This window comes from Scophthalmus maximus, chromosome 13, assembly GCF_022379125.1.
Source record: "Scophthalmus maximus strain ysfricsl-2021 chromosome 13, ASM2237912v1, whole genome shotgun sequence".
Classification (NCBI taxonomy): Eukaryota; Metazoa; Chordata; class Actinopteri; order Pleuronectiformes; family Scophthalmidae; genus Scophthalmus; species Scophthalmus maximus.
Genome location: NC_061527.1, coordinates 19,622,415 through 19,645,752, shown reverse-complemented (window position 1 = coordinate 19,645,752; position 23,338 = coordinate 19,622,415). Strand labels below are relative to the sequence as shown.

Sequence of the window (23,338 nt, the reverse complement as noted above, 5' to 3'; positions counted from 1 at the left end):
CAAGCAAAGGCACAATAACGCATGGTCCTCTTAAGGACAATACAGTGGGATTTCTGTAGAAATGGGGGCTTCTCTTGTGGAAGAACTCATTGGTTTGTTTGTGTGGTAGGTTTTGGCTTAAAGCCCCTAAACAATATTGGCTTCGCTGAATGGTAACTGTAAATTAAACTCTAATTCCTTGGACAAAAGGACTGTCAGACGTTCATTAATCCGCTTCCTGATGCCTCAGATCTTCACACTCTGCCAACACACAGACATAAAAATAACTGTGCAAACAGTAAATATTTGATAACTGGCAAACTATCTCCGTCTCTCTTCGCCACTGTTCTGCGTTAGCCTTCTTGTGTGGTCAAGGGAGCTGCAGGAATGCGAGCGGAGAGGAAAGCCAACAATGCTTTTAGAGCCACCGAAATCTTGTACACAAACCACTTGTATGGTTCTCTGTGTTCCGTATGCACAGAATAAGATCCCTTTGAAGAAGAGGCTCAGTAAGAGAAGGGATTTTTCAATTGGCACAGTCACTGCACAAGGCCGGGCCGAGCCCTCCTGAGAGGAAACATAGAAAACCAAGGACTGTAAAGAAGAGAAAGAGAGAGAGAGAAAACTTCAGCTGACTCTGAAATTCAGCAAGAAGTAAAAGTTTTTTTTCCCTCTCTCCCCACTTTTCACACTAAGCAGGAGAGACAGTCCCATGTCCAGAAAAATAAATGGCTTACACAGTGCAGGAATGATCCTGGGAAGTGACTGTGATTAGTCTGGCTCCACTGGGCATGATATCACAGCAGGGTAACCTGGCTCAACAGGAACACTCACAGAGAGACGAGGACGGCGAGGGAGAGAGACAGAGAGGGAGGGAGAGAGGGAAAGAGAGAGATGTGGAGTGAAGGGCTGTTCATGGGAGTCGCAGACGGAGAAGCCGAGGGAACAAGCATGGCAATTTGGTCTCCGCAGTCTGACAGTGATTTCTGAGATGGTAATCACATCAACCGTGGAGCTGAGGCGGAGTGACATCACGGCGAGCCGCGAGCTGATCCCCGCCCTGGCAGGCACCAGTGGAAATCCAACAGCGCCCGAGTGAGTCTGTGGGTCCAGAGCTCCGCTCTAATCATGAACACGTGAACGATGAGGATTGTGAGGTATCAGGTAGTTCGCTGAGGGCGTTCCAACGCGCTCGGTGTGATCAGGAGATCACCGCTGACATCATCCTGTTTATTGAGAATTCTCATTCCTGCAGTAAGTCGGGTTAGCGGTCATGCGGTTGCATACTTGAGGGATAATCTCCTTAGATATTAAAAGGAGTAGTGCAGCGTTCTAGGAAATATGCTTCTTCTTCTTCTTGTCAAGAGACTGATAACCCTAACCCTGAAGATTGACATCACTGTTGTGTCTGTATGCTAAATATGAGCGTAGTTAGCTTAGCTTGGTTTAACAACCAAAAACCTCTTTGACTTGTATTCTGTTGCCTTTGGAGTTTGGACAGAGTTAAACTAAGCTAACCGGCTGCTGGCTGTAGCTTTACATGGACTGTACAGAGACAGAACTGCGTGATAGCAAGTTATTGTTTTCCTGATCTAAAATAAAACAGACTGTCTGGGAAATCATGTAGGAGTAATCATACTTTAACTGCAGCTGTAACTTTAACTGGACAAGAATCTAAAACTTTAAACGTGTGGGGAGGGGGGTTAAACCGTGTCGTAAATATTTGGAATGAATCAAGGTACCAGACTGAAACAGGCCTGTGTCTGAGTCGGCACATATTTGAATAAAAACACATTCGGCTTGGGTCAGCGACATCGGCCCCGCAGCTCACCAGATGTCACCAGCGCCTGTGTGGGCGGAGCGAGTGATTTAGAGTGAATACTAATGAGAGGGGAAGGGGGCTTCTCCACATGCTCTGCCTCAATAAGGGTCGCCGGTTGTGACACCAAACTTCACAGGGACAGAAGTGTGTTCCCCCTTCAACCAGCAGATTAAGGGCAACAGATTAAAGGGAATCTGTCTGAGGTCAGGTACATACATGCATACATACATGAGTTTTTGTGTCATTTATAGGTGGCATATTGCATGTATGACAGTTCATTTATAAATTGGGTAAAACACCATCTCCTGTCAAATATATGAAGCTTTTGAGTAAAGGCTGTTACTCTTGGTGAGTGCGTAAGACATAAGGTGCACAGCTGTATTGCAGTATATTACCTGATCTGACGGGGCCAAATAAAAAAAGAAATATTTCAATAATTTTGACATGTGGTGAGTGAAACAACCACACAGCCATCATAAGACAGCTCAGAGAGGCAGAGTGTCCCCCGTTTTCTGTCCATTGTTGCTCTCAGACGTCCACTGAAGGCCGGACGTTGTCCTGAACTTCTCTAGAGGAGCTACTGTGAGAATGTAAATGTCAGCAAATGTTGCTCTGGACATTCTGCCAAACTTTTCCTGCCGGCCCCCCCATAAAATGTTGTGAGAATGCGGGCGTGTTGATGACTATAAAGAAAAACACTGCTTTCCGCAACAGAATTAGCACCATGTCCTGCCACCTCCACATGCAGCTTTTCCTGCTATTGTCAACGCGTCTGACTCGGACAATCTCCTGCGGCATTCGTCATGTGTGAACAGCAAAAGGCGGGAAAATGTGAAGACGCAATTCTGCGGACATTTCCGCAGTTCATATCTGAAAACAGCTCTTGTGATCTCCAGGCCCCCGTTCAGACCTGGTATTAATATGCATCCAGAGTGATCCGATCACTGCTTGAACTACATGTGTGAACAGTGAACACACTAACGACGCGTTGACATCTGATCACTCGGATTACAATCTGAGGTCGCCTGGGACACGTGTGAAGGACCACCTACTCAGCTGACGTCCTCTGACCTGCTTCTATTTCACAATGAACCCAAAGTATTTTTTCTCCTATTGTTTACCATACTTTTTTTTTTGTTGTTGTTTTACTATTTCAAATGAGGAAAATCTTATTTCATTGTAACGCTGCGTGCGGCCTGGCTGCTCAGACAACATAAATTCGCCAACAGAGTGGGGAAGTGAGATCACATGATCACTTGAGACACACATGGAGATGCATTTTCAAGCCAGGTGTGACCCGACGCACTTCGCGCTGTCCGCTCGTGATCTGATCGCTGGATACGGATGTTAGTGCCGAGTCTGAACAGGGCCTCGGATGACATGGAGAGAAAGCAGCCTTCGTTCAGGTTACAGTGAGGTTTACCTAACACGTCTCCTGGCACGAGGCATTTACCTATTGCTGATATCGGTGTGTGTGTGCGTGTTTGTGTGTGTGTGTGTGTGTGTGTGTGTGTGTATGTGCGCGCTGAAGTGCATTGACGAACAATGAGTAATTGTGGTGTAGACAGGTCCCTGCGTTCCCTCCCACCTCAGCTTGTTTATGGAGGGAAATGAGGTCTCAATAGATTGTGGTTTAGACGTGTCACTCTCTTTGGCGTGCAAACAGAGTATTCGTGGTGTGATATCTGACAAGAAACATAAGCAAAAATGACAGAATTGCACCTCCACCCCCCCTCACTCTCGGCTGTCTGTGTGACCTTGCAGAAAGTAAAAGTCCAGATGGACAGGTCACATCTGTGCTCAGAGGAATGTATCCTCCGTCACCCCGACACTCCTTCAGCCTGGGGGCTTTGGCAATGTCATGACAGAATGGCCCCCTTTCCCCTTCTCCACGTTCTGATTCTCTGCACTCGCACTTATGACCGTGACCAACACAGGCCATGTGGTATGACAATGCAGGCCTGCGAGTGACAACAAAAAAATACTTGGCAGAGATTAGAAGAAGAAAAAAAACTAAACAGAAAAGGATGACAAACACAAACAAGCCTCAAACTACTTATTTGGATGAACCCCACAGTCTCGTAAAAGACAGATTAAATAAATGATCATAATCCGGGGATCAGGAGAATATGCAAATTCATTGCAGTGACTCATTTGCTACTCTAATACCAAAAAAGATATTAGATTTGTACATACTCTGTTCCAACGTTTGAACAGGTTATATGTGAAATTCCACTGTCTGGGGTCTGACCTCCTTCCTGACATTTTATCATAAACTTTCTTGTCTCCTCTCTAGTGAAAAGGTTCTTTGAGTCAGCAGCGATCGGCGCCCCGCCCACAGACATCCTTCCCATGTCAACACGGGCAACACGATCACAACACCAGACACCAACACATCCACACTGTCGCCACTTTCAAATTAACATCCGCTCAACAGCTCACGCAACATTAGTTACTGGAAACCGTGTTCGGCTTGCTCCATGCCATCAACAGACATCAGCAAATGTGAGTCAATAAATGGAAAGGAAAAAAAGAGTAAACTTTAGCTGCATGAATCACGCAGCAGCTGCCACACAGACCGATCTTAATCTGAAAAATTGTGTCATTTCTCCAGATTGTGATCGAGCAAATGAGGCTGTAAAACTTGCTGTAAGCACATTACCATCAGACATGAACCATCATCCGCTATTTATCTATTATTAATCTAAGGCGGCTCCTTAAATATGACTTGTGTATTATGACTGTGTGCGACCTGGGTTAATCAGTGGACGCGCAAAATCCATGCATGGAAGTTTTACCACGGTAACGGCCATATCAAGCCAGGACTTCCTCTGGTCAGCTCAGACTGACCCCTGCTTTCAAACCCACGTGTAAAATTAGTGAAGGAAGCAGAAATACTGCACACAAGAGCAAAATGCTATATTCATAAATCATTTCCCAACGACTGACTTACTCATGAACCATGTGTTTTCATTTCGCAGTGGTTTCTATTGACCTCAGTGTTGTTTCAACTGTAGACTCGAGACCAACGGGATCAAATGTTTTCTTTTTCTTTTCGAACATGCTCAACCGGCTTCTGGTTTGCAAAGACAAAAGAAGTTCCGCAGGAGCCAAAGTAATTCGAACAAATAACCATAATCTGCTTCACGGGGCTGCACCAACGACAGCGAGCCGATGTGTACGAGCCGTCGCTTAATTACTGGAAACACTGAAGTTTTTCCCCTTCGGGCGGATAAACAGCCAACTTACGATAGCAAAAGAGAAATGATAGCCTATATGAAAACACAGACTGTGAGCCCGACACTCCCTCTGCCCACACTCACAACACACAGATCGCTGTGTTGATATCATGTCTTGTTCCTTTTTGCACATTTCCACTCTTGCCTCAACCTCACGCTGCCCTTGACGTTGAGCTGACGTCGCAGCTCCTTTCATAGAGCCGCCGGCATGACACCTGGTGCAAATTAAATTGCATTAAGACACCATGAATGTGTTTATGTTCACAATGGGTAGCCAAGGCTGGGATTCAAACCCCTGACTCTGGGTCAGTGCCATCACCCACTAGGCAACAAAGGCCAGTGTTGGACTCATACATTTCACAGATGGGGGGGACTAGGAAGCAGCTGCCCGGTGCCTTTCAAAAGACGCTCGGCAGAGTTCTCAGTTATGGCATGACCCGCTGCGCATGACATCAGCGGAGAGGCATGTGTCCCTGTGCTCTGATAAATGTATTGTTGTCTTCTGAAGGGTGCGATGCCGCGGGTCTATAACATAATCGAGGCTCTGAGATGGGTCGAGTAGAGATGAGAGAGTGAGTGACAGACATGGTTCTAGCTAATAGAGTCTGAATGGTATCAGAACAGACTTCTCTTTGTCACAACTCTCCTGCAGGAAATCAGATTTGACTTTGCATGTGTTGCAATATGATGTAATAAAAAAGATGTTAAAAAGCTCCGGTCAAGCATTTAGGCAATATCGTGAGAATATGATATCTGACAGTTAAACCTTAAACACATTCATTGTTGTTATGACGATCGTGCTCTGCTCAGGGATAACAATAGAGCGAAGTTGTGATCCTGCAATATTAATTTAAGATATGTATGTGTATGCCGTTTGGATTCAAAAGTCACCCCAGAGACACTTCTTGAAGTCATAAATTAAAAGGTGTTTCACGGATGAGGGAGGATCTAACAGAGGGATAAATCACTCCTGGATACCGTGGCCGTGGATTATTCCCAACATCTCAGATTTCTCGAAGCATTCTCGTGGCAGAGGTCATCAAAACATAAGCTGTGGGAAGAGGAGCCAGTCGAGTGATTGTTGTGCAATAACTCAAGACTTTCAACGAAAACGCCAAAACACACACTTTAAAAAGCCGTATCTGAACTCCACTCGCTGACTTTTAATTTTTGGGGTTTACTCCCCAATGAAACCCAGCAGATCAGCTGTGCACACGGAATATCGCGGCCGAGCGAGTCTGACTTGGCCTGTTACTTCAAACTCTCACTGAACAGCCGACACTGTCTTCCTTAATAAGATCTGGATCAGTGCCCCTTTAACTTGTAGACCCCCTGCTGCGTAAGAACAGGAGGCGAGGTGGAAACATAAGCCTGTGCATGTGCACATATGTCACAACCATTTTGTCTGAATGCCTGAACTAAATGCCTGAAAAAAAGAAAACGCGCAACATCTCCCGTCATGATGCACTTGTGCGTTGTCGGCCCCGGGGGGCGTGTTCTCAGTTACCTCGTCCACATAAATAAAATGTAATTCATCCCCTGTTCCTTGCAGCATGTGTCTTCTGCAGATTTTCCCAACTGCCAGAGTGCTACGTTTCACCCTGGGCAGCCCAACAGGTTGAGCACACAGGTCATTGTTTGGCAGAGCACCAACATCAACAACAACCAAGAAACAAGAAACACCAAATTGGGTGAGGGAATGTGTGCTGCACACAGAGAGGAAAAGTGCAATGTTTGATGCAATTGCAAAGATTAAAAAAGTAAAATAACCAAAAATGTTTGGACTTACGATGTCCAGATTGAGCCTCTGTAAATGATTACCACCTTCTTGAGTACAAACTTCTTTAAGCCCGATTTCCAACACAAAGCCGCCATAAAAAGACAAACATAACAAAAGGCAGCACGAGGGACAACTGGCCTCGAGGCAAGATAAATCCTCCACAGCTACAACTGAGACTAAACTCTCACTTATAAATTGAAGACATCCTGTGTTCAGTAAATACGTCTCCCTCACTCTCAGTTACCGGGGGAATGACTTGTGAGTCTAATATTTCCTTAATGTGGATGAAACAACAGGCAGGTCAATTCAAAGATCGGGCCGTGTGCCCCTCCCGGTGTCCTGCTGTCCCCAGATTGCGCTTAAACCCGGAGATCAGACACCCGTAATCTCCATTGTCCCGTCACCGGGTAGACGACAGGGTCCGACCGTGGCCCAGTTTTAAACAAGCGGAGCCATCTGCAGAGTCACAGATGGCCCTGGCAGCGCATCACAGGTTCCCAGCATTCAGACGGAGGGTTAACTTGATAGGAGCCGCTTCTGAAATGTAGAAAAAAAAGAAATCTGCGCGCACAGAGAGTGAGGAGCGAAAGAAAAACTTTGCAATTGTTGCTGCTTTTGGTAAGTCATCATAATCTGCCTCGGTGTGGCGGCTGGGTATTTATTAGGTATTTTAAGCCTGAAATAACACCGCTGCTATTTTTCACACCGTATCGGCGCCTCCATCGCAGCTCTCCGTCTACGACCTGGATCTCCGGAAACACGCAGCATGTGCTCTCGATTACAACGTGTTTTTCTCTCATCTGTCAGAACGAAGTTGCATTTGATCCACCTCTACTCGCCCCCGCTTTTATGCTGCACCTTGGAAAACGCTGTTTCCAAAACAAAGCGTCTCTCCCACCTCAGAGTCCACCCTGTTCAAACTAACAAGAGGGATCGCTGGCTGAACAGAAAGAAAACACCGCCTTTACGACAGCGAGGAATAGACATCGTCAAGAAGATGAATGAGCCTTTTCTGTCACGAGCTGGTGCCACTGTGGCAGTTAGTGTGAGAGTGAACAAACAGTTGGGCAGTAAAACAGGGACACACTTTTAGGACACATGCAGTGAAGGAATTCAAATCAATAGCCGTCAGCGTGTCCCCGCCAAGGGGGCTGCAACTGTGACATTTCTGCCTTTAGGCAAAGTGCTGCCGAGGTAACTGTCCAGACATTAGGTGATGGGAGAGACTCCCCGCTGACGGCCTTATTCAAACAGGTCCCCGTGGCCAAGAGCTCTGTTCCTGATTGGCTGCTGAAGTGGCCGGGCATTGTCCCAGCATGGGAGCATGTGACCTTGACCTCACGCGAAGGTGAAGACGGGAGGCCGGTGAGACTGTGAGCATCGATGGGCGAGGGCGCCCCCGAGCTTTGTGCCCCTCAATGGAGAGGTAATGAGTCACACAAAACTAACCAGCAGTGGGCCACACAGGTCGCCGGCACAAAGAGATGTGCGAGGGCAGGCCTTCGCCCCGACGCCACTCTGTTTCAGCATGGCAGCCGTTCACAAGCCCCCGCTTTCCATTTCGTTTGGACAAGTGCTTTTATGTTTAGATCTCAGTCAGACATGTTTCTGCTGTGTGGGTTTCCAGAGGGATCGTCTGACACACCTCCACTTTGCTCAAATTTAACTGGCAGGTGGGGAGCGGTGGGCTTTTGATCTTGCCGCTCCTGCTCGGACCTAGAATCAGCCTTTTGTGATCAAATCGAAAGTAAACATCTATAAACAAAGGTACAACTGGGCTGAGGATGCATCAGTAATACTTGGGCCACATATAAAGATATGTATCTGACCATATACTGTTTGTAGCATATAGTTTGAATGCAAATACATCCCTGGCTGCTCTGAAGGACCATCTAGTCAAATTTGGGATGTGCAAATAGAAAAGACAGACCTCTCGAATACAAATGGATGAGGCTCATTTGCATATTCCAAAGTTCAGAATATGTTTTATAGCTCAAACGAGAGCCAAGGTGCCAAAAAGCCACAATAATCTATTACTCTAGTAATATGAGAGCAAATGTGAACAGAGACCAAAACAGAAGAGCAAAATGTGGACCACAAACACAACTCCAGATACATTTCAATGTTTCTCTTTAACTTTTTGCTTTGAGACAAGAACCTCAGATAATGTCCGCAGAACTGCGTACCGACACATTGTTTTTCCAGGAACATTCTGTTCTCTGGGTAGCACCTGCAGAAGGCAGGACACGACCATCCGCTGTGGAAAGCAGAGTTTTGTTTGCAGTCATTAACACCCCTGCTCGCTGGGAATTCTCCGGAGATTCTCCTGTTGTATTCTCACATGGGATCAGTCTCCGAACATTTGACTCTGGGACTGGGAGGAAAAAGTTCCGGAGAATGTCCAGGGCAGCATCTGTGGCAGCCATTCGCGCTCTTTAATACATCTGCTCCGGAGAAGTTCGGGACAATGTCCGGACTTCAGTGCATGTCTGACAGCAGCTATAGATTGATAGACATCATGACTGTGGACTGATTTGGCCATTTGACAACTTAAATCAAATTTTCTTTGTTCGCTCAATTCCTCAGCATCACACCTGGGTTCAGTTAAATGGGTTACCACTCAAAATGTGTATTATGAGATGTATTAAATTGGCCTTGTTAAAAAACAGGCCACACACTGAATTGAATTACGTGTGTGTTTTATCCCAAGCAATTATGTTGGCGGGTTGGAACTTGAACTTTTATATATTTCAGTTTTCCCACAAGGCAAAAGGAAAACATACGGACACTCGCTGAAGCACGCACAAACAAAACCTGACGTCCTGGTTACAGTTTAGCAGTGTTCCCCGCAGGAGGAGAGAGACTAAGTGAGAGTCTGCGCTTCAAATGAAAAATACACCTTCCACAGCCCCATGAACTCTGACTGAGAGCCGACAGATGGAGCTTCTCATCTGGTCACAACGCGGCAGCACCTCCAGGTACTTTCCTTGAGGCACTACATTTACAGCTGCCATTTCAGATGGAGCCCGAGGGAGGAGAGACTTTCTTCAGATACACTGATGGGAACGTCTGCCAGCAGGCCGACCTGGCAGCAGTCCAGTGATGCAACAGAGGTCGGCAGCCCTCGCGTTTCCCATAAATGACTCATCATAAAAAGCTATTTACAGGGAACTATTTCTCCAGGGGGCTGAGAGTCAAACCCAGTCTAATCCCTGAAGACAGTGACTGAAACTGTAAATTTTGTTTAAAGCAAATCCAAAATCCAAAAATTTCATATGAAAACAAAACTGAAAGTGCTTGCCAGCTGTTGACCTTGACACCGATGTTATGCACCTTGCCTTGTGGCATCAGGGGATTAGTACTGACTCAGTTTGAAGTCAACCTGGCTCTTTTTTTGGCCACGGTTTCGGATTTCTCTTGATCTGGGGCTTTTACTGTCGCCCACAACATTCATAACCCCATTCAAATTAATTGCGGAGGCAAGGCTTTCCAAGCAAATTTCCTTCCCATCCCATTCTACAGATTCCATTTGTCACTTTGTTCTGAAGCAAAAAAAATTCTCCTGTATTATCAGCTTTGCCTCAACAGCAGAACAATTTTTAAAAGCCTGCCAGTGATTTTTTTTTTTTTGCTTTATGGGGTAATTTGTATTTTACAGTGAGAGAGGAAAACCAGAAGAAAGAAGCTAATTTGATTTATCCAACATTGTACGAGTAAAAATGAAGCTTTAACTCCCGCAGTCGGTTGCTCTACAATGGCTTGCTGCCTGATGGAGAGCGGCCGGCTGCCAAGGCAGACTGGGCAGATCATCATAAAAGCCCTACAGCAGTGATGGAGGATATGAAACTGGGTTTGTCCCAAATATCATTTCACTTTTCCCTCCCAATAAGTTCAGCATTGTGGGAACGTGCATATACGGATCACACACTAGATCCATAAGACTATTGATGAACTACTTCTATTTCCCGGGTGTACCGTAAACATGCTTGCCGTTTGTCAAGGTAGAATTACACTAATGTTCTACAGTAAGACGGCGCCGGAAAGTTTTGGAGAGACACAACGACGACAGTATTTGATCATGTCGACAGTGTAGTTGGAAGATTTCGCACCTTCATTGTGGAGGAGCAACAATAAAGCGTCTCATTTGATGCATGCTGTCGGTGCTCGGATGTCAGTGGAAGTCCCCTCCGAGTCCCCAACTCCCCAGCGAGCACAGAGGGTGCAGCCATCGGATCGGTAACCGGATCCTTGTTTGGGGTGAGAATCTATTCCTCAGAAACATGTGGGATGGATCGACGCTAAGCTAGAATTTCCTGTTTTCTCGTAATTAAACGTCTCATAGTAAGATGTGTGGCCGACAGATTCTGGAGGTTTAATGTGCCATGGGATCAGGAACAATGGTCACAGTGAAACCGAAAGGATTTGGTGGGGAATCAAATGAGGCCTGTTTCTCTTTCACTCTGAGCCAAGGGACATTAGATTACTCATCGGACTGTTGTGAAGTTCTGCGGTGGGCCCGGTGCCCGCTTCACAAATGAAGCACTCTCATTTGTGATTTATACATTAGTACTCAGAAAAAGTATCAAATATTAAACCAAATACCCACAGCACACAAAGTTGATCAGTGGTCAGTAAATGTTTAATTCAGAGAGCCGCTCACTGAAAGCAAAGCAGAATGGAGAGCAGGTCATCCATTTTTGCTTTTTTTTTTTGCTGCTATAGCAGGATGGTCTCTCCCTAGTGGGACTGCTGGGAGCAGGACTGGCTGAATCCCAAAATAAAAAACTGGGATACGGAGACGAGCGAGAGATCCAGAAGCTCGGAGTGTGCTCGCAGTCACAAGAGGAGAACAAAGTATAGCAAATGCCTGGGGGAGCGGGGCAGGCACAGATATCGCTGGCAAGAATAAAAGATGAATCCGGATGACGAGGACATATCCCAGAGGAGGAAAGGGTATAAAGGAGGGAGGAACAAAAGCCAGAGCAAGGAGGGTGAAGTTGCGTGTGCTTCGGAGCACAATGAGCTGGGTGGAGTCCTTTCATGCTGACCTGTCCAGCAGAGCCTCTGCGGAGGCCTCGGGTCATCCTCAGTGCCACAGCTAATGTTATCTGGAGCACATGATGCACATCTCGCATGAAATCTCAAGGGGGGGGACAAAAGAATGATATGAAATCTAGTCTTCAGAAGATAAAAGTTAGAAAGAGAAATCGTGCTTCTCAGGCGACGCGGCTCATTCGTGGCGAGGTGGTGAAGAGATGAGAAGCAGAGCAGCAAAAAAAACCCCTGCGCATTGAGGTCAGTGACGCCCGTTCACAAACACTCTCGCACGGTGCCTTCCACCGCTCGCACTTAAAACATGTAAATAAGTGTGACAAGTGAGGGAGCGCAGGACCAGCAGGAAGCACATAAGACCACGAAGCGAGGGCCGGCCCTGAAATGACAAGAGGTCTGATGAGGAGTTTCTGATTTGTGTCATCATTTAAGTTACTTAGATAAGGCAAGAAGAGAGATGACGAAAAAAATCTATCACATCGTTACATAACGAAGCTAGCGAGGTATGTTAATGCTGCCCTCATAATATTGTAAAGCGGACAAAGAGAGTCCAGCCATGTTCTATGTAGAAAGTGCCCCTTTATGATTTGGCTTTGGATCTGTATTTTAAAAAAAAAGGCTTGGACTATAAGTTTCCCCACATCCAATAAAGTGTAGGACAGAGCTGCTTCCAAAGAGTCAACACTCCAAAAAGCATTCAGGGCCAGATTCCACACAGCAGGGGAAATACTTCACTGCACATGTACAGGACTTTCTTAACGTAAACTGCAGCTCTGCAAACCAATGGGTTATAGAAGTAATGGTATTGGTATCACCTAGTTACGTATGTTTACCCTAAACTTCTGAAGCTCGCGTTAGAGCAGAGACACTGTTTAATCAATTCTCTCCACTAAATGCTGAGATTCACACCTATCCCTCTTTTTTTCCACAAAATCAGCAGGTATACATTGTTGTTTTTTAAAACCTGGGTAAACCAGGTTTCTCAAAGGTCATTGACTCATTTTCCCTTTGCCAGTAGAGGAGTTGGTCTTTTTTGTAAGATGCCCCGAACGTGCTGGAAACCAACAGCCAAAAGTGTCTTGCACGATAGGAAGAAAAACAAAATTGCACAAACGTTCATGGCCATTTACACGCCGACACCTGGAAGTTCACTGTGCGTCATAAAGTCAAGCCGAAGAAGGTGCAGCTTCAGCGTCTAGACTGACAGAATAAAAAAGAAGACATTTGTGCGTTCACCCACGTTTCATGTTTCCATAGCCGCCGATCTGAGCCAGACCTGTGTCATCTGACCAGGGAGTGAAGGCCGATTGAATCCATTCCCATTGCAGACAAAAGCCAGATGTTAGTGGGTTTTTCTGACCAGTGAAGAAGGGGGCTCTAGAATGGCCCAACACACACCTCTTCGTCTTTCAAACGGAAATCCAAACATTGACAGGCGTGCTGAGCACAGTTTCTGGGTTTGCTGAGCTCTGAACAGAGACTGGACAGCAACCGCCGGGCTAAGCGTTTAAGCAAACGGTCAGCGTCAACCCAAACTCGACACCAGCGCAAAGGGAAATCAAGACGATCAAGTTGTCTTAACACAGAGCGACCAGCACGCCATTTATCCACAGCCTCATATCAGCAGGTGCTTTCTTTGCATTTCTTATGCGATGGTAGAATCATTAATGAAAAGGCCCTTTCAACTTTAAAGACTCGACCCGGCTGATCCACTCGTATGCCGAGGAGCGGGGAGTTCACATTCCTCTCAAATCCCAGTCTAAACACCTGCATGGCACAGACCACAAATGCACATGTGTTTCCTTCCTGTTAAAAATCAGGTTTAACTCACATTTTCCCCATTATCCCATCTTTTCAGGCTTAAGGATCGTCTTAACTTTGCATTTTAAAAAAATACATAAATTATGACGTTTACTTTTGTCTATAGACTTGCCTTTCACAGCAGTACCGTTTAAAAACCATCCCACTGGGGGGAAAAAAGTCTTTCAAATAGCACGGGAGGATTGAAATAACATAAGTCTCTTTCTCTACAGTCACCATCTCAGATCCTTTATCTCTCATTTCCTTCTAATCTCCCCCTGCAGATAGCGGGGGTGTAAGAAAAGGAGAGTTCACAGGAATCAGTCTTCAGTGATATCTGTCAGGATAATAACATTGTGTAATATTTAAGTCTGTCTTTGAGGTGCGGCGGTAGCCAGGGAGATTGGGACTGTGGAGAAGGGACGGAGGTCATATCGTTAAAGAGACAGGCCTGGTTTGAGAAGAAGTGACCCACGCAGACGTGGCCTGAAACGCTTCTGGCCAGTGTCGGCAAGACAAAGGCCAGTAGACTTCTGAGCTGTCAATATTTCTCTAAGGTTGCCCCGGGGAAAGAATGCTGTAAGGTATTAGAAACGGCACGCTACGGTTAAGATAGTTTAACTAAAAGTCAGACACGTATTTATTTGATCTTCTGGTCGTTTCAGCTTTCAGCATTAAGAATAACAGCTACCTGTGGGTTGAGACAAAAGGCTTGCGGCAGATGTTTAAGCCAAGTGCAGGGAATATCTTTCATGAGAAAAGGTCACGCTGATCTTTATTCTGCGCACGGAAATTACAAGCAGTGGTTAACTTAGTTCTGGAACAAGAAACACTATTTGCCGAGAAGGAAACACCAGGTGCCGCAGGTCACGAGGATAACAAAATACACCAGGCACTGTGGCGTTATACGTAACTCAAAGTAGTTCGAGCATTAAAGGCTTAAAAAAAATAAACTAATACAGAATATTGTGCTGCAGCTCAACTGCTGATTTAAAACTGAGTGACTCACAGAAATTGGAGGAAGTAAAAGACTAAAAAAACACCCAGAACGGAGCCATGTGACTGTTCACGGCTCAGTTGTTCTCCAGCCATGAGTGACAACCTGGACGGAAGAGTTCATTTAAGTTACTGAGTGGACCCTGACAGTTTAATCACGCCGGGCCCTGGACGGGGGGTTTCGCCGCTCCGCTGACCCGTGGCTATTCAGTATCATGTCAAACGTTAAATCCACTCCTAATTGGCCGGTCATGTCTTTAGAGGCTGAGTGATAAGCAAGATGGAGGTGGCTGTGTTTGTTCTTTTGTGTTTTCAAGGGGGTGTGTAGAGGGGGTTGGGAGGTCAGCAAGCTTCTGAGGTCAGGGGGTAGATGACTTTGCCCCCCGCCCCTCCCCACCTCTTCTTCAGGACAGGCTTGAATTGTCCCCCTGGTGCCCCGGCACCACACTCAAGAGTCCATAAAGAGTAATAGCTGCTGGGGAATGTTATTCAATAAGTGAGTGTGTGTGTGTGTATGAGAGACACATAACACACCTCAGGGCAAGGAGGCAGCTTATCATGGCCCCCCAATTTCTGCAGCAGAAAACACAATCACCTCTCGCCAACAACAAACCGGAGCTTAACTTCTTCCGGAGGAAACCAACAGTAAAGAAAGCAAATGCTGGGTCTATATACCTTAAACTATACAGACAACCAGGGGAAGGATTTTTAGGTGAGTGCGCAGACCCTCACACTCAGGAGCAATTGCTGTCATGGAGGGTCCCACCACAGGAATGTAAAGTGTAATCGCTCACACGTTGCCCTCAAGTGGAGCAATGAAAAACCTTAATTTTAACAAAACGTCTCCTTTCATAAACAAACACAGCCCTCCAGTTTTGCCCCCTCGTCTCCTCTAATCACACCAGCCACCCAGGCCAATTTGCCGGAGCACGTGTGTGTGTGGGGGGGATCTGTGGTTTTGTGGTCACTGGCGTTTCGGAATTTTTGACTTGACAGAACGGCTCCGCGTAAAACCACTTAAATCACAGGCCAGGAAATCCACCGGGGGCAGAGGTGCCGAGACGAACGCGCAGTTAATGGAGCCCGGTGGAGGGGAAACCTTCCGTTTGACTTGGCACAAGGAGCACATTTCTCGTTTCAATGTCAAATCACACAATATTAGGACAATAAAGTCTTTATATCGCATCGTCAAGTTACAACGCAGAATACCAAACAAAGCCGTTGGTTTGTTTAAAAGTTTGATTCTTATTTCATTCTCAGGGCCCAAAGGTCCGAGCTGAGCAGAGACCAGAGCACAGATAGAATAAATGACATCGGCTATAAGACAGTTGAATGAAAGCAACAAGCCGCAGCATCAAGGCTGTCTGCGCATTCTCAGTGGCTGTCTGGGGGAAGAGGGGGTTGGTGCAGGAATGAGTGAGCAAGTCTTTGAAACCTGCTCTATAATTAGCGGGGGTACTATATCAACGGCAGGTTGTCTGGACCTGCCGAAATATGCTCACGGTTCTGATAATGAAAGAGAAAGGGAGGCAGGGGCTCTTGATCCTGCTGTGAAACGAGATCCAAGATGCTCTGATGTGTTTCTTCTCCTTACGGTGAAAAATGTAAGATCTTTGTTCTCTTAAAATAGATGGGGCCTAAAGCCATTAATATTTTTTGCCTCATCTTATCCCACCACCACGCGCTGCATATTCAACTCATCTGCAACACTTGGGGTCATTGAAGAGAACGCGGCTGATAAAACACCATTTCGTTGGCTGACAAACTATTACTACGCCATCCGAAGCTCTGCTGAAGCTCTATTGACCTCGGATGTAGTGTGCGTTGTGGCCTAGCTTTGCAGAGTCACAGTAACGGCTGGACTGATGTGGTTTTCCCGCGGCCTGAGCTGCTCCAGTGACTGTTCACGGTAGCCTAGATGATGTGCTCCTGCGGTCCACAGAGAACTTTCATTCCAGGCTAAACGAGGCGTCACCGCGCTGATGTGGAAGAGCGCCGCTGGGCTGACACCGAGAGACGGAAAGGACGGCGACTTGCAGAGCAGGAATACACAGCGCTCAAAATTACTACGAGGCGTAGTTTGAGCAAGAGGAGAGGCAGCAGAGAGGGAAGCCTCGAGCCCTCACGCAGACATGGCCGTGAGAAACTGCTACAGGCCCCTGTCTGTTCTCAAATGTAACATAGCCTGTAGTACGTGTCAGGCCGGTTACTGTGTAAACAGATTTCATAAGTCACGCTGGTTAATTAAAAGCAATTCCATTTCTGGTTAATTGAATAAACATTCCAGGGAAGCTTGAAATGTTACACAAATGTTAGACAAAGCCGTTTTCCTCGAGCAGCAACATGGCTGCACTTCCCTTATCTGAAAGATAAGATATTAATCCGGCCTTTTCTTTCATGTGGGGTCATTTATGAACAGTGTTCTTATTGCACATTGCTCTGAATTTCAAGGCACATAAATCATACTGATATTATGTAACGGCGTGAAAAATAAAAACTGGTCTGCTACGGTGTTTTGTTGTCCAAAGCCGTTCGTCAATGAATTACAGGTGAACGGAAGGTTTTGGACATGATACTACAACAGATAACGCCTTATCTCTTCCGTGCACACCGTTAGTTGAGATGTCTTGTATCCATAGTGAGCTGAGAGAGCATGACACAAAGTTGAGGCAGCATAACTGTATTGCGTGCTACTGTGTTTTTTCTCTCTCTCTCTCAGTTCCACTCCGTGGGACTGTGAGACCACTGCTTTCCCTCTACTTGGTATTGTGAGGCAGTCACTGCTGCGGTCTGTACGAGGAATGCCGTAAACTTGCCAGCCATGTGCTCTCGGACCAGAAAAGCCAGAGGGCCACTTGCCGCCACAAGTATTACGTCTCCCCCTCTGCACTGAGTGGGTGAAACTTAAAACCCAGCAGGCTGCTCTGACACGGGACTGCAACTGCAGAGCCCCGGTCTGGCCGAGGGGCTCTGATGGTCGTCCAACGCAGACACTGATGGGGTGTCACGGGAGAGCTGTCCAAACACTGGGCGGAGGGATACATGCCAGGCGCCTGGTTGTGTTTATGTGTGTGCCCGCGTGTGTGTGTGTGAGGCTGAGGATAAGAGAGAGAGAGAGAGAGAGTTACATTGTTCCTCATGACTGATTTGTTTTAGGTGTGTACTTTTTGTTTAAAAGAAACTCTTGTATACTGAAGTTGACTTCCACTGTAAAAGTAGCCATGTAAATCAAGCACAACTTGGGCCGACTAGGGACGTCACTTCTAGTGCTGGTGCTGTTGATAGAGAATAAAAGGCTGGATATGAGATGGACTGAAAGTTTAAAAAAAAGAAAAAAAAGAGGAGACACTGCACTTTCAGCAAACAGCCTCATTTGACCTAAATGTGTCAGCAACTCACCCAGCATTTAAAAACATGCCTGCATACAAACATGACCACATAGGGGGGTTTGGTAAACGGCCTTGTGACGCACTGGTGTGAGCGCTGGTTGCCTTGATGCACTGTTGCAACTTCCGTCAACAGGTGACCAACACGGGACAGGGCCCGTAATACCCAGCCAGTGGATCGGCATCTGATTCTGCATAATTCAATATCTGCAGCTGCGAGTCTCCAGCGGTCGTCCTGTGGACAAGATGCAGCCGCATCATAAAAAGCCCCCCCCTCGGCCAACAAAAACCTCCGTGCCTCGAACTGCCCCATTTACACTAATTGTCATTCAGATGAGGGGGGGTGCTGTTGTTTAAGGCTGCCCCTGACACCATTAACATGAAAAGCACAATTAAGAGTAATTAGGCTTTTCCAGGCAAAAAAAAGGGGTTCTCTGGTAACCAAAGCACGCAATATCTCCTGGACAACATGTAGCGTGAATTGATTATACATCATTTCATTCAGCCATATCCTTGTCTGGTTCCATGAATTACACAGTAAGGCGTTTCACTTCCCTCTTTGTCTTTTGATTGAAAATTCACACAACAGCACTATAGTGACACAACAATCTCACAACGTTGGACGCTCTCCCACAGGAAACAAAGACCGAGCGGTGGATCCAGTTGCCCCCGGACGACAACAATTTTCAAGATAACCCCTGACCAGGACGACGCGGGGCAGACGTATCAGGAGTGAGCGACTGCACTCAACAAGACGCAACGCAGGTCCATTTAAGCGGGGCTCAAATCCGGTTTAAGAGGGGTCGGAGGGGGTCTGTGTTTTGGTTGTGGCAGGCAGCAGCAGACAAATACCTTCAGGCATTTCTTTAAGAAGTGGCCCATTCACAGACCACAGGAAGCAGGGGTCTGGGGAGCGTGCAAGGACTTGCTCAAGCTGGGAGCTGGGGTAAGTCCACCGGGGTATGTTACGTCCGAGAGGGAGAAACTGCTCTGGTGGGTGGGATGCTTTAGATGGGGGGGGGGGGGGCACAGGTTTTCTAAGTGCTTCCTGAAGAGAAGGACACACACACACACACACACACACAGGAGGGTGGTGGGTGTTCAGAGAGTAAAAGGGCCACATGCTGCGTCCTCAGGGTCCTGAATTCTTCCTGGTGGCCAATCAAAGTTCAAGACACACGCAGCTGCGGGAGTCAGCAGAGCATCACAACTTGAAAACCCCTCGACAGCGTGGCCTCCATCATACACTTCTCATCTTATATGGACGACACAAAGGCTCAACGACGCTGCTCGGCTTACAAAAAGCCACGTTCCGGCATGTTGGACGGTGACACTTGGTTAGAGAAAGAGCGTCAGTGAGGGGGTCACAGCACATAGCATGATGGGGGGGGGGGGCTGTCACACGCCCCTCGGCGTGGGGAGCGATGACAAGGGCGGCGTGCGGGACACAGAAAGTGCGACAAAAGAAGACAACAACACATTGAGACCAAAGGAGTAAATGTGACATGTCGAACTAACTGCGTTCGTGGCGCTCGACTGCGACTCTGAAGTTTGCCGCTTCTCAGCCGACGACTCGGAACTTTTGATTCAAAGTTTTATCTGCGTCACTTTTGTTGCGGGACATAAAGTTCAGTGCGAGGCGCCTCGCACTCAGTCCCTCGAGAGTCGGGGGGGGGTCGTACTTACGCACTGCCTCCTGTTTGGGGTCCAGCCCGGCGCAGGTCTCCTGGAGCCGGCCGATCTTGCCCTGCAGCCCGCGCACCCGCAGGCCGGTGGAGGTGATGTCGCTCTCCAGCTCCTGGAACACGGAGCAGGCGTGTCGGGCCAGGTCCGACAGCTGCCGCAGGGTCCGCGACAGGGCCACATTGCTGACGCACACCAGGTCCTCGAAGAGCAGACCCTCCTCGCTCGGGACGCGGTACCTGCACAGCAGCTGGGGCTCCACGACGCGTTTGGCGAATGGCATGTTGCTGTGGACCTGGGAGGGGGGCGGGGGGGGTAAATCCAACAAAAAGTCGCCCGAGGGCGAGAGGAGTGCAGTCGTTCCCCCTCGGACCCCTGATCCGGTGTGTTCTGAGTCTAGCTGCTGCCGGGGACCCCCATCCTCTCCCCTGCTAGAGAAGACTGCTGTGCTCCTCGTCGCTGCACCGGGTCATCTGCTGCCCCGACGCCAGTGTGTTTTTCACTGCTCCAGAGTAGAGGTGTTTTTTTTTTAAAAAAGGGGCGGCGGGCAAAACCTGGAGCGGAGTCCCGGACTTCTCCTGGATCCGGACTGTCCTGCCCTGTGAAGTGAACTTACACTCACAACCACAGCATCTTTGGATCTGTTGGTGTTCTTAATGTCTTCAGATACTTCGTTTCCGTCCATCCACGTGGACCTGGGTTCTCTTACGAATGTGGGCAGTGGAGACTCATCAGATTTCTCGGATTCACTCGTGTGCACGAATTGTAATAGGGAAAACTTCCACATGACTACGATGTAATATAGGTAGAAAAAAAAGATAAAACTAAATTCAAACAGTTTTTAAATCTCGAGTTCTTACAGGAGTATTGGAAATCAAGTCTGACTTCAAAGCAACGAACTGATTCATTTCAAATCGACGACGTGATTAACTTCAAGCCATGCAGTAGCTGTTTCTCTTAAAGCGACAGTAACATGGTTACCGATTCAAAGAGAAACTTAAACATTGCTGCATTTAAAGAAATATTGTTCTTTAACCAACATAAAGTACTAAACAAGATATAAACTGCAACTGCAAGTTATTTAAACTAAACATTTGGAAATGTAACTTGGCTCCCAACAGGCTTCATGTAAACTGTACTGTCCACACATCACAGCAAAGCAAATATAAGTAAGTCCGATTGATATGATAGAAGTTTGAAAAACAGTATGGAGGAAAATCAGACTGGATATTGAATACTACAGGCTTTCTGTTCAAATCACAGAATCAAATTTGTTGGGCTTTTGTCCTGTGCGTTATAAGCACAAAACACTCTCATTGGTTATTAAATTAATCATAATTTATATTAATATGTCAGTGCCGGGAGATCCTTGCATCTCCATATATGTTCCCACTTGCTTTGAAACATAACTGAAGAGATTGGTCAATTTATCACTTAGTTGATTTACAGAAAATTAATCAGCAATAATATTTAATAACTGAGTCATCATTGTTAAGGTATGCTTTTATAGAAAAAAAACAAAGTTTCAGTTTCCATTCTGGTTCCAGATGTGAATATTTGTAGGTTTGTTTGAACTTCTATTACAATAAACTGAAAGGTTTTAATTCTTGAGCTGCTCGTCAGACAAAACAGGACATTTCAATATGCCACCTTAGACTCTGGTCAGCTGTCGGGTGATGGACAGTCATCAGCGATGTCTGACGAGGATCCATCTGTTGATTGAGGACATGATTGTCAAATTAATCATTATAAAAATTGTGATTGTTGATCACGTCTGAACTGCACACAGCTAGTGTATCCTGCACAAGCCACACGACGCTGCTGTCCCCCAATTTTTACATAAAAAGCAAGAGCATGACCAGGAGCTGCAGCACAATATGAGTGATTCCATAAAGCCAAGACCAATATTTTCAACTAATATAGCTTATTAAGAGCATAAATATGATGAAACTACATGAGAATTCCCATTCTAAGTTGTTACATATCCCCTGTCTGGGGTAATTTTGGTTGTTCACCTCTGCATGCAGACCCCAACAGACTGGGCCGAGCTTCATTCACATTTGCTGAATGAGTGTTTAGTTAAATCCCAGCAGCTGACGGGGCCAGAATGGGCAGAGGTGGCGGGCTAAAAGCCCTTCCTGTGGCCTAACCAATGTCCACAGCAGAAGTGCAACCTTTGCAAAGCCCGGTGCGGGACAAAGGAGAGACGAGAGGAGCGGCGTATGTCGTCATCTTTGAGTAATGGCGCTCCAACAAAAGGGCTAACTTGATCAGACAAAAGCTGGTAATCTTTGTTGTGAGAAGAGACAGCTTTAACTTTTTTTTTGCCAATGGGTCGATATGGGTACAGTTTATTTACAGCGCAATGTAGGAAAAAAGCTGCTCTTCATGTCTTTACCAGCCAATAAAGTTCACTTCATTTGATTAACACTGGGTTTCTGCTGTACGCCAATAAACATTTCCAATATTTGACAAAGACTAGTATGGGCGTCTATGGAGACCCATAGATTCTGTCTGAGAGCACAAACTATCCCCGTCTACAGCTAGACGAATCATTAATAGTAATAACCACGTAGGTAATAATTGCCCGGGAAGAGATAGCTGGATGGCAATTATATCAAACAGGTATATACTTAGAGACAACACATGGCCCGACACATATAGTTCCGTCATCACGTGCAGCTGCTATCTTGAAATGCAAAGCAAACAGTTTTAAGTGGTATTTATAGTTCAGTGTGAGAGGCAGCCTGTTGAGCTGTCTGATTTCATCAAAAAAGACACACTCCGCCTCGGATGTGTACGATGAAATTCAAACCTACACTACGGGAGGAGATACTGAACTATGAAGCAGCAGGAACGGACACGTACGCCTGTGCCAAATATTGGTTATGGGCACCGAGGAGTTGCGAGCGCCTTGTTGTCGTCTGGGATCTTGTGTCTGTCTCCCAGACTGAACTCGTTCACCATCAGCTCGTTCCTTTTCTCGGATGTAGATGGAGCAACATATTCACCCAAAATACCCATCACACGTGGCCCAAACGCTGCCCGGCTCTTCTCATTGACATTTAAGAATCTGTTTCATTTTCCTCAAAGAAAAAACAAACAAAACCGTCCTGTGATTTCAATTACCCCAAAAAAGCCTCAATCTGTCACTCAACTCTCCGCTGGGCTCAGTTTCATCTTACAGAATATTTGACATCCTATAAAAATAAGTCACGTGTTGCTGTTTGCAGGAAATAACTGACACCGACCAACCAACAGTACCGTAAGGCTAGTGTCTCAGCCTCGGGCCTGACCAAAGCGGCTTGTTAGGGCACTCGGAGTCGAGTAGCGAGCTTGATTGTAACACGCGTGAAAGCCACATAAGCATTATCAGTGCGTGAGGTGTCTAACTGGCAGCCAAGTTTGTCAGTGGATATTTTCGGACGGCCGTGGCGGAGGGGTCTGGGAAGACAGCCATCAGGGGTGATCTGCTTGACCCCCCAGTTGTTGTGTCTGTGTCAGAGAAAGCACAGCTGCCTTGTGAGGGGCCGGAGGGTTATGACCGCAGTCCGTCTCATCTCTTTTGCCCTCACATGCGTGATGTGATTGACCCCTGATA

At 46.6% G+C, this 23,338-nt stretch overlaps 1 protein-coding gene across 3 annotated transcripts in view; it reads right to left on the bottom strand.

The window, feature by feature from the left end:
• Window positions 1–20,215, bottom strand: part of nhsa (Nance-Horan syndrome a (congenital cataracts and dental anomalies)) — a 55,417-nt gene extending 35,202 nt beyond the window's left edge. For all 3 annotated transcript variants that reach the window (XM_035647775.2, XM_047336802.1, XM_047336803.1), the window contains exon 1: window positions 19,741–20,215. In XM_035647775.2, coding sequence (XP_035503668.2) covers window positions 19,741–20,020 — 280 coding nt within the window. In that variant the 5' untranslated portion in view covers window positions 20,021–20,215. The remainder of the gene's footprint in view (window positions 1–19,740) is intronic.
• Between the last annotated feature and the right edge of the window lie 3,123 nt (window positions 20,216–23,338).